Source organism: Pantherophis guttatus, chromosome 1 (assembly GCF_059756535.1).
Source record: "Pantherophis guttatus breed Tessera chromosome 1, ASM5975653v1, whole genome shotgun sequence".
Classification (NCBI taxonomy): Eukaryota; Metazoa; Chordata; class Lepidosauria; order Squamata; family Colubridae; genus Pantherophis; species Pantherophis guttatus.
This window is the reverse complement of record NC_142063.1, coordinates 89,121,878-89,133,991: the sequence shown is the minus strand read 5'-3', so window position 1 is coordinate 89,133,991 and position 12,114 is coordinate 89,121,878. Positions and strand designations below refer to the sequence as shown.

The 12,114-nt window shown below is 34.9% G+C and overlaps 1 protein-coding gene across 8 annotated transcripts in view; it reads right to left on the bottom strand.

Moving 5' to 3' along the window:
• Window positions 1–743: 743 nt before the first annotated feature.
• Window positions 744–12,114, bottom strand: part of ANO5 (anoctamin 5) — a 69,718-nt gene continuing 58,347 nt past the window's right edge. For all 8 annotated transcript variants that reach the window (XM_034417250.3, XM_087877696.1, XM_034417253.3 and 5 more), the window contains 4 exons: window positions 10,629–10,834; window positions 9,053–9,234; window positions 6,855–6,960; window positions 744–3,974 (listed from right to left, as the gene is read on the bottom strand). In XM_034417250.3, coding sequence (XP_034273141.1) covers window positions 3,750–3,974; window positions 6,855–6,960; window positions 9,053–9,234; window positions 10,629–10,834 — 719 coding nt within the window. In that variant the 3' untranslated portion in view covers window positions 744–3,749. The remainder of the gene's footprint in view (window positions 3,975–6,854; window positions 6,961–9,052; window positions 9,235–10,628; window positions 10,835–12,114) is intronic.

Sequence of the window (12,114 nt, the reverse complement as noted above, 5' to 3'; positions counted from 1 at the left end):
ATAATTGTTAAAAAATATGGTACACTATATAGATACTGCTCTGGCTTTGGGACACATTTATGACTCAAACAACATGCAATAAACACTGTAAGAATAAATTTATTTTAAATATTGTTTACCCATTCCCCTGCTTTCAGTGACCCTGGACAGAGGATAGAGCAACAATAAGCATCTGCTTTTGTGAAAATGATCTGAACTTGTGAAATAACAACATGTGGTAGAATATGACACAACCAGGGGTGAAATGCTCCTGGTTCGGATTGGATCGCCCGATCCGGTAGTGATGGCGGCAAGTGGTTCGGAAAACCGGTAGCAAAAATCCCTGTCCCACCCCCCCTGCCCAGCTGAGCCACGCAATCATCAGAGGCTTTTTTTTTTAACTTTTACAAGCATTCGGGTGAAAAAATGCTTTTAAAAGTAAAAAAAAAAAAAGCCTCTGATGATCGCGCAGCTCAGCTGAGATGGTCTGAGGCTTTTAAAAGCATTTTTTTCTGCAACCTCTTCGGCTGAAAGTAAAAAAAAAATGTTGGCCACACCCACCCAGTCACATTACCCTCCCCACCAAGTCACGCCCACAGAACTGGTAGTAACAAATTTTACATTTCACCACTGGACACAACCATATACTATTTCATTTTTCCTCTTTGCATCTCATTCCTTAAAAAAATCTGAATGCAATACAAAATATTTAGAAAGGCACATTAAAAAGTTAAACAAACCCTACAAATATTTCACACCTGAAATACAAAGAGAGCTTTTAATGATAATTCATGAAACAAGAATAGTGTTAAATGTACTGTTTGCTCCATAAAGTGTTATGACAAGGATTTAGATATGGCATTGATACAAATGCTGCATATTGTTCATTTTGTTTTATAAGAACATTCGTAAAGAAAGAAGCAGTGATGTTCAGTTATGAAGTGGGTGAGTCCATGGCTACATATATAGACATTTGGTGATTGCAATGCATTCTTTGGCAAACTGAAATTCACATTACATATTTTTATCTTAGGCATGCATACATTTTTTTTTGCATTAAAATGGTATTCTTTAGCACATTAAACTAAATCATAAATAGTAAAAAACAAAAACAAGGCTGTTTAAGGATGATAAAAATTTGATTCAAAATCTGTGAAAGAGGGTAAGGTTAGTTCTCAGTACAATTCAAAAGACAATAATTATTGTCATACTATTTTCCCAAATATACACCCAACACTATAAATTATGCATTAATTCTATGACCTTTGCATAAATAAGATAGTGGATCAGAGGATGATGGTTACTGAAATCCAATCTTTGTAAGGATTAGGCAGCTGTTTATCCTAATCAGAATTCTAAACAAACAAGTTATAGCATAATGCAAAAAAATTTTGTATTTGCTTATGAAAAAAGATGGAAGATTCTGCAAAATATTTGATACCAATTTTGAAATCTGTTTTGAAATCCAAATACTACTTTGCTATTCAAAACCTATAAAATGATTCAATTCAGGAAAACCTGAGCGAAGAAAATTAAATGACAGACAGTATCATTGTAAATAGTTATTGTTAGATTTTGTATAGTTTAGGCAACACACATGCATAAATCTGGGAATAATGCTGTGGTTATCAATCAAAAAGAACATTTTCATTGATTAAATATTTTCCATACCCTGTTTTCCCCAAAATAAGACATCCCCTGATAATAAGCCCAATCCGGCTTTTGAGCGCATGGCAATAAGGCCAAGCGCTTATTTCAGGGTTCAAAAAAATATAAGACAGGGTCTTATTTTCGGGGAAACACAGTAGTATTTTGAGGGTATAATTTTATCTCTTTTACTATCAGAAACAAAAAATCTGATTCACATGCTGACTGGCATTTCCAATATTTAACAGCTGGTTGGTACAAATACTTCATCATTGTGAAATATGATGTCCAACATGCTTCATTTTGAATGATAAGTTCAGTAATATTTATATTTCTTGATTACAATTCAATTGGGTTATAAAGAATTAACTCAACTGGAAATTTGTAAAACTTGCTTCTGTCTGGATAAGTTATTGATAGACATGATTGAGTATAAAAGCTGCTAACCTCGTGACACCTGTGAACTGATTTGTATATCACATTATGCTATATGATTAAGAGAACTAACATTTTCACATCCATTCTTTGTTTCTTAAGTGAATATACACAAGGCACTAAGCAATGGCAAAATAGATTTGGCTATAAAATTGTAGTGAATTTTCAAAAATAGTTGCACTTCTTTAAAATTATATAACAAAACAAAGAAACCAAATGTAAAAGGCTTATAATTAATTTCACATACATAAGACACACAAAATAGATAAATAAGACAATAAATCTGCAAAATTGTTTTAACATACCCCTTCTAAGGATACATTCCTTGACAATATTTAAACAATCACGATTTCTTAACATTGGGATTTTGACTACAATGATGTGCATAATATTTCATTCATTAATTACTAAGGATACATACTCTTTACAAAGAAAAAGATTAACATTAAGGCAGAGTCACAAGAAATGGCTTTGCTCGTAGCCCTTCTTTAGGTATTTGAAAATATGCTATTTTAATATTTAAGTATATTAAAATAGCATTAGTGGACAAAAATTCATATCAATTCAGTGGTTTGGGTTTTTATAAAATAAATTTCTAATTAAATTTCACATTAATTGTGATTTTTGAGTTTTGATTTATAAGGTAATCAAATTCTAATTGTACCCTATTGAAAAATAATATATAGTTCAATTATTTGAGCCTTTAAAAGCAGGCAAATAGATTGTCCACCTCAAAAAGGCATTTAAAGGTGCATATTTGTGCAACAGAAATGTATTCATGATATGTGTAAGATTTTCCAAGTATTAAATGCTTGAATACCTTATGAAGACCAAAGCCTAAAAAGAACACAATAGCTCCAATGGGCAAGCAGAGAATTACAGAATAGTACTTCTTTAATACTGAGCAAGGCAACTGGTTTTCTAACATCATGTTTAATTTACCTCTTGGAAGAAATTTTCCAATGAAGATTCTCTAATATATATGTTCTTGCTTTGCTAAATCCTCTCAATTGCACCAAAGCTAACAATTATTAATAGGCTGAGTATGACTTTAAATTTAGGAATAGGCATATTAAAATGAGTAAGGGCCACCATAATCCGTGGTGTTCTTTAAAATCCCAAGACAATGATACAGTAACACAATTTCCTTTCCATCTGTAGCACCATGAGTTGACCGTGCAATGAGTGGAAGACTTCACATCAGACTCTTGGCCTTATCATTTGATTTATACATGCATTCATAAAAAATCTGGGTTGGGAGAATTTTGTATCTTTCTTGGCAACTCTCCGAACCTAACGAGGGGGGAGTCCTTTTCAGTCTTGGCAGTTTATGACTTTGAACTCCTGCTTACATCACAATAATCTGGGAACTATTCATTACAAAAGCACTTAAGATAATAGTATTTCCAAGAAAGCATAATCTTACAAAGACAAGGCAGTGGAAGAGAGAATGCCGTGCCATAAGCTGAAGCCTTCAAAGTTAAAGAACCCAAACAAAGGGAGGAAAAAAAGTCTGTTGACTGCCCAACAGTCAAACCATATTGTTTCCTTCCTAAATATTTTTAGGAAGTAGGTTGGTTAAAAATACCAGAAAGCTTTCAAGGCATACTATGGATAGAGAGCTCACTGGAGATTCTGGACAACAAACTTTCACAGCTGGAATTCCAGGCAAAGAGTCATTCCTCGAGTTACATGGCTTCTGATAACTCCACTATTCCTTCACTAGCTATGACTTCCTTTTCCATGCTGGCACAGGTCCTACCTTCAAACAACTTCTGTTTCAATTTATTGAGTTCATACTCGTGTAAGATTTTTTGTGTTAAGTACTTCTCACGTTTTATTTTAGCCTTCACCTCAGATGGGACATCTGGAATCATCCAGGCCACAAAGAATTTTACAATGAAGACAACATGCTGGAAGAGAAGACAAAAGAGAAGAATGCATAAAAAGAGGTAACAGAAACATGGCGTCACTTTGCCATCATTGTTTTAAATGTTTGCAATGTGCACTTGGATAAGTGAAGCTTAGCACTTCTGCAACATTAAACAAATATCCATTCTTTTGCTGTTGCCAATTTTAGTGCACCAATTTTAATGTTACAGTGAATTGGAACAGTGGTGTCATCATGCAAATTCTGCCTTTATGTATTTGCATTCAAACATAAACATGTATATTTTGTTTCCTTTGTCCTTTTCCCTTACTGCCTGCACTAATGAATGCGGCCTGATAGTCCAGAAGTTGCATGGTTAGACAGTTAGCAGCTTGTGCAAAAATACTCCAAATGCAAGTTTTTGTCACAAGTCACATTTCAAGTACACTATTATTTACCGAGTGCCTGAAATGTTTTGTAGTGTGCATGTCTGTATATACATATTAGTGTGTTTGTGTGCATACAACATTTTTTGGAAATGGTTTACCATGCTGCTTCCTAAGGCTGAGATATAATGACTGGCGCAGAGTCTTCCAGTTGACTTCCATGCTTAAGGCAGGACTAGAACTCCAGCTTCCTCATTATTAGTCCTCATCCACTATTTATTTACCTACTCTCCTACTATTCATACATATACATACGCAGGTTCTTGTTTGCTATATGCATCATTGCTGCTGTACAAGTTGCACTAATTACCAGTTACCTTCTGGCTGTAATTCTGGGTGCTAGAAATCACCTATAAAGCCCTTCATGGAATAATGCCATGTAATTTGAGGGACCACCTAACTCCAGTTATTTCTTTCTGTCTGGTATATTTGGGCAGCATGAGTGCACTCCAGGCTTTTTCCGTTAAACATGATCATCTTGTGGGACCAAGAAATGTGCCTTCTCTGTTGTAGCTCCACACTCTGGAACAACACCCAAATCTCACCCCCAAGGTATATATGGGTACCACTCTGCAAACATACTGGAAGTCTCTTAAAATCTAGCTCTGTTCTCAGGCCTGGGATTAGAGGTTTTGTGATGCCCTATTGAGTTTTTATATATATGTTTTCCCCAAAATAAGACATCCCCTGATAATAAACCCAAAAGGCCAAGCGCTTATTTCAGGGTTCAAAAAAATATAAGACAGGGTCTTATTTTCAGGGAAACATGGTATATATTATTTAAGATGTTTTGTCCGGATGTCTTATTTCTTAAATTAAGTATTTTAAATATTTTAAGCCATCCAGAGTGTTTTTGGAGTTGTGCGGCTGCAAAATCCAGTATAGTCCTAGCTTTTGTAGATGTTTAGAAAATAATAGTATATAATTTAGCAATAATTAGTCAGTGGTAAATACTAATGAACAAGAAGTACAATGAGATTTTACTTTTGTAATTTATTGACTTATAATTTCCAAGATTTACAATCACCCATTCATAACTCTGGGAAGTTTAAGTAACTAATTACTTCATAATTAAGGATCAAGTTGTACCAGGATTTCAATTCCCGTATTATCAAAATGCAGCTCTCCACTGATCTGGACTTTATGGCAGAGTAACTAGATGAAAGCCTCTCCTCAATGCAAAACAGATGCTTAGAGTTTGTTCCTCACAGTCTGAGAGTCCTTCAGGTGCTTTTTTATAAACTCCAAGTGGGCTTTCATGTGTTTTTCACTGAGGAGAGGCCTCCATTTAGCCACTCTGCCATAATAAAGCCCAGATGGTGGAGAGCTGCAGTGATAATTGTCCTTCTGGAACTCTGTCCCATCTCTGCACAGGATCTCTGGACCTCAGTCAGAGTGATCATTGGGTTCTTGGTCACTACTCTTACTAAGGCTACTCTTTCCCAATTGCTCAATTGACCAGCTCTTGGAAAAGTCCTGGTTATATCAAACGTCTTTCATTTGAGAATTATAGAGGCCACTGTGCTCTTAGGAACCTTCAGGGCAGCAGCAATTTTATTGCAGCCTTCCCCAGATCTGGGCCTTGCAATAATCCTGTCTCTGAGCTCTGCAGGCAATTCCTTTGACCTCATGGTTTTTGCTCTGCTACAGTATGCATTCCCAGCTGTGACATCTTCTATAGAGAGATGTGGGCCTTTCCAAATCATGTCCAATCAATTTAATTTACCACAGGTTGACTCCATTCAAGGTGTAGAAACATGTCAGCAATGATCAAAAGACATGGGATGTACCTGAGCTAATTTTCACGTGTTGTTTCAAAGGATCTGAATACTTATGTCAATGTGATATTTCAGTTTTTTTCTTTTTAATAGATTTACAGACATTTCTAAAATTCTGTTTTCACTTTGTCATTATGGAGTACTGAATGTAGAGTAATGAGAGAAAAAATGAATTTCAACAGAGCCTGTAGTACAGTGGACTAAAGCACTGTTATTAACATCTGCTGCTTGCAATTACTGCAAGTTCAAATCTCACCAGGCTCAAGGTTGACTCAGCCTTCCATCCTTTCAAAGGTAGGTGAAATGAGGACCCAGATTGTGGGGGCAATAAGCTGACTTTGTATAAATATACAAAAGTATGAAGGCTATTGCTTAACGCATTGTAAGCCGCCCTGAGTCTCCGGAGAAGGGTGGCATATAAATTAAAAAAGCAAAAAGCAAAGCAAAAGCAAAAAGCAACAACTGTAGAATCAGGTTGCAGCATAACAAAGTTGACAAAAGTGAAGGGGTCTGAATACTTTCTGAATGCACTATATATAAACTATATACATATAGTTTATATATAGTATAAGGTATACCTTTCACTATAAGTCAATATTGATACTCTAGCATATTAATTTTAGGAGGAGCAATAATTATAAAATTTTAGGAGGAGCAATAATTATAAAATAATAACAATAATTATAAAAATCATTTTACCTCCATAATAATTATAAAAGCCATTTTTGCAGCCAGGATGTGCCAAAATTGCATTGTGTGCATGTACTGCTTCTCATGGTGTGGTGGATATCGATAATCCCTGTACCTGTTGAATATAAACATCTAAAGGTGAGCAGCTACCCTGAAACACAGAAGATTACAATTGCTGTGGCATTTATATTCACATAAAGCTGTCAGTTAGGAGGACTTTTGATCCCGGTTTTATTGTTTTGCTTTTTTCAGTACAAAATCTGACTCATGTTTCTCATTTGTTCAAGCATAGCAAAAGCCAAATGTGAGAATATATTTACAGGGGGAAAAAACTACACATATTAAAAGAGAGCATAAAGTGGACTGGATTTCACAGTATGGGGTGGCACAAATGAACAATAGAATACAAGATGAGTAGTAGTAGGCCCTACAGTACAAACTGAAAAGACAAAAAAAATTGCTAAAAGACAATCAAATGTTTTGTGTAGGACAAATGTATGACCAGCAAAAAACCAGAGATGGTGGATAGTAGAAAGCTATACCACAAATATGGCAACCCTTTCATGTTACACTAAATTCCATGGGAAAACCATGGAAAATCATGTAATTACTGAAAGGCTATTCTACCACACATAATGAGACATCTGTTGGACAAGAATGCTGGAGAGAAAGGAAACCGAGACCACAAGGGAATATCTAACCTTAAAAATACTACACATATAAATTATCTTTGCTTAGGCTCTGGAAAAATGCACTGTGCAACAATCATCCATCTCATGTGTATTTCTACTTGGAAGCAGCTTGAAATGATAGAAGAATAAACAAGTTATTCCCACTAAAAAGTGCAAGTCCATATCAAAATGCATAGGGAATGTCATTCCACAATGTAATTTCTTACATTTTCTGTATTTTAATACAAAAAAAGAAGCTGCACACCAGAACAACTAGACACAAGGACAGTTTTTCTCGAATGCCATCACTCTGTTTAACAATTAATTCCCACAACACTGTCAAATAATTTACTAAGACTGTATTACTATTCTTTTCTTCTTTACTAGTATCTATCTCTTCCCACTTATTACTATAACCATATTGCTTCTATCTTTCAATTTATATTGTTTTATTTGTTTCCTAGTACGATTTGATAGCTTAATAAGTAACCTTGACTATCACTAAGTGTTGTATCTTTTTATTCTTGAAGAATGTATTTTATTCTCCTTATGTACACTGAGAGCATATACACCAAAGACAAATTCCTTGTGTGTCCAATCACACTTGGCCAATAAAGAATTCTATTCTGTTCTGTTCTGTTCTGTTCTGTTCTACTGCTTAATGATATAAGAGAGAATCAGTCTAGCAGTTCAGTAAACGTGTTTGCAGAGGAAGGGAGGGAGGGAAGGGGAGGGGTGGGGGAGAGCACAATAATAAAGAATTGATTTGTATTTGATTGATTTACATAGTTGTGTGCTTTTTTTTTTTTAACTGATGGGTGGGGTGCCTGCAGAAGAGACCTGCAGTGGGCAATTTTTAGATTTGAGAAGGGGGGTTGTTATTCCTTTGTGAGAGATTTTTAAAAGATGCTGTAATTTTTAAAGGTAGGGTACCTTTAAAATACAGTAATTTTCTTAATTGAGTATACACCAACTTTATGTATTTTGTTGTAGTTTATGAGAGCAAATGTGTTGTTTTGACTTCTGAAGGAAGAAGAACAACAAACTCTAGAGATTAGCTTGAGGAGATGCAACCTTTTTAGCTATATTTGTCCTCTGGCTGTGGAGTCTGAAAATAAAGTTAGAATAAACCGGTACTTGGTTCAAAATTGCTTAACATAAATCATGGTTTGTAAACTAAGTTTAAACTCTGTGATCATCAAATGAATATTTATTATCTGAGATGAATTCAGATAATTAAGTGGCACAAGCCATAGCATTACAACGTCTTAGCATTACAACTGAATTAAACTAATTAAAGATTCAAATAATTACATTGTCCTATTTCCATAATTGATATTTCTCATATTAATTACTATAAATGCATCTTGTCTGCAATCAGCTCCACTGTCATTGAACTGATGGCTAGACAGTTCATAAAGGTGTCAACAAAGTACATGTATAAAGATCAGAAAATCACAACTGATATTATAACATTTATAATTATTATTATATTTATATCAATATAAAGCATAAAATGGAAGAATTGCAACTAACCTGCAACTGGTAAATTTGCCTGGATTCTGTTCAGGTTTGTTTTTTTCAGGAAAATCTGAGATTTGGAATACTGAAAGGCTATTATTAATATATCCAGACATGGGTAAGTCAGAATCCGCAAAATAGGCATAATAGTATACCAATCGAGGAATCATATCAGACGTGAAGGCTACAATAAAAGCCTGCAGGAAACAATTGTTTATTTATGTTAATTAAGATATATCTTTGCATGTTCTATGCATGTTACCTGATTAACTACTGGGTGACAAAGGATAAATTGATTTACAATTAAGATATGCTGCATGTCATATCTATGTTAATCTCTCAAATCAGCCAAAACTAGTGGCTTTGATGATTTAACAGGCTTTTTTTCACATGTACCTATGCTTACCATTAGTGACCTAAAGTAATTACACCAAGAACAGAAGAAAAACAATAACTTCAGAAACATGAAATAAATCCAATTTAATTTTAAAACCTAACAAAACACAAAAGCTTGCTTCCAGCTTCAAGGATATTAGAGAAGGAGATTGATGAGTTCCTTCATCAAGTGATTTTTACCGCATAGGTTGGAGAGATAACACTTGTTTGCTAACAGTGTTGGTATTAATTTCAACTATGTGTCTTGGTATTTGGAAAGTTGTATTTTACTTCTGTAATTTCCCTTAGCATCTAGCTGAACATAAAAGTAGATACAAACTGAATTAATTAATCTGCAATCATAATTCTGAGTCATTAAAATCAGAAGCAAGGGATTGGAACTTCTGTTCTAAAAAAAAATAATGAGATATGATTTATTAATGAATAAATGAAGTGTAGTTGAAGTTAAATTTATCTAGATGGAAACCTTGTGATTTACATTTGTTTCTGTAAGGAAACCTGATTTTGTTGGAATATGCTTATTAGTCAAAGAATTGCAGCCTGTGATCTTCTGGATATCACACATCAATTCCTATTTTGTCTTTTTTCAGGGACAGTAGCCTCAGAAGAACCACAGATTGTTTATCTCAGGGTTAATCACTTTTTAGAAGTATAATGAGGAATTATTAAAATAAGAAATTAATAAGGAAGCACACAATTTTTAAGATCTAGTTCCGTGATGGTGAGCCTATGGCATGCATGCCATATTGTTGGGCACGCGAGCATTGCCCAAGCTCAGCTCCAGCATGCATGTGCGCACTGGCCAGTTGATTTTTGGGCCTTCTGGGCCCACTGGAAGTTGGCAATGGGCTGTTTCCGGCCTCTGGAAGGCCTCTGGTGGGGTGGGGAAGGCTGTTTTTGTCCTCCCCAGGCTCCTAGAAAGCCTCTGGAGCCTGGGGAGGGCAAAAAATGGGCCTACCATGCCCACCATGCTGTCACATGCCAAAAATGGGGGGGGGGAAAGCATGGGATCACATGTGCATGCATGGGGGGGGCAAGGTTCCTAGAATTATGGGTGTGGGCACACGTGCGCGTGACTACCCCACACTCCCCCAGCTTTTGGCACGTGATGGCAAAAAGGTTAGCCATCATTGATCTAGTTGTTCAAAGTGCTCTTATTAATAGTTTTGGCTATTATTTGCCTTTGTTTACTTACGTTTGTGACAACAGACAAGATAGCCATCCCATTTAAGATTTCTTGCCAAATTCCTATGCTATGAGCTTTGGCTGCCACAGGCCTTCGAAACTGAGTTGTAAGTTTCCAAGAATCAACTCTAATCTCCAAGATGTTGTTCATCAGAGCAAGTAGAGGTGCCAAAGGAAAAGAGGCCACAAACAGAGTAATAAATCCGAACTGAATAACTGCATGGATAGAAAATAGCAGATAAACAATTGAATGAAACCTATGAAAAGTTATATTTGAGATTCATATACTTAATGCTATTAGAAACATTCATGAATAATCAATATATATAAGTGCAAGAAATATTCCTACGTGAAAAGTAATTATTTGAGATGTGTAAAATGTTTTGATCTCAAACCAGAACTCATTATTCTGACCTCATCAAAGTATTTAAAGTTGAATCACTTCTCAAAGCTCCAGAAAATATGTGTTCTTATTAAAATAGATGGAAGTTAAGTTAGCAACACTTATTTATGAATAAAATGTACACTGATTGGAACATAAATTTATATACTACACATTGATTTTTTTAAAATCAAGTTTTATTAAATTTTTTCTTTCATCATACATATTACATCAGAAATATAAGGCGTAAGATGATCTTATCTGTAAGTAAAATTGAAAATGAAAAAGAATTATGGAACAAGAACAACATAGCAGAAGTTGAAATAATAAGATATGATGAAAAATGACTAATTTGTGATAAAGGATTATACAAAAGAGATGAATATTGAAAAAAATGGGAAGATTAAAATACATTATAATTATGATTATGTATAAGATGTGACTCGGTCAACACTGTTCATAAAATATGTATGATGAAAGAAAAAATTTAATAAAACTTGTATTAAAAAAACAAAACACAAATATCTATTTATTTATTTATTTAATCCATTAGTATTCCAATATTTATGGGGCTCCTATAAAGACGAAGGGGGTCAAATTGTTTTCCAAACACCAAAAAGGCAAGATAAGAAAAATGGATGGAAACTAACCAAGGAGAGAAGCAACCTAGAAATAGAGAAAATTCCTAATGGTTACAGCACTCAACCAACGGAATAGCTTGTCTTCATAAATTGTGGGTTCTATTTCCTGTTTATGTGTCATCCAACTCTCTATCTAAAGCGTCTTCAGATAGGTATACTATACTTGATTTCAATGCACAGCTTAAAATTTGTTCTATGAAAAAAACTTTTTGATGAAAAGCATCATCATTAGCAGTTACCCAGGACATCTGCTTCCACTAAGCCAAACCCCATTACATGAGGAGAATGTGTTCAGTTCCTCCCGTCATATATGCATATTCACACTTTGGTTTCCCGTGGGTATCGTCGAGCTGTCTAGATCCCATTCCCTAGCCAGCATGACTACTGCTGAGCTTTTCTTGTTGAAGTCCATGCATTTGGAGAGCGCCAGATTAAGGAAGGGTATTTTGTACTCTTAGAAGCCATTCACCCTG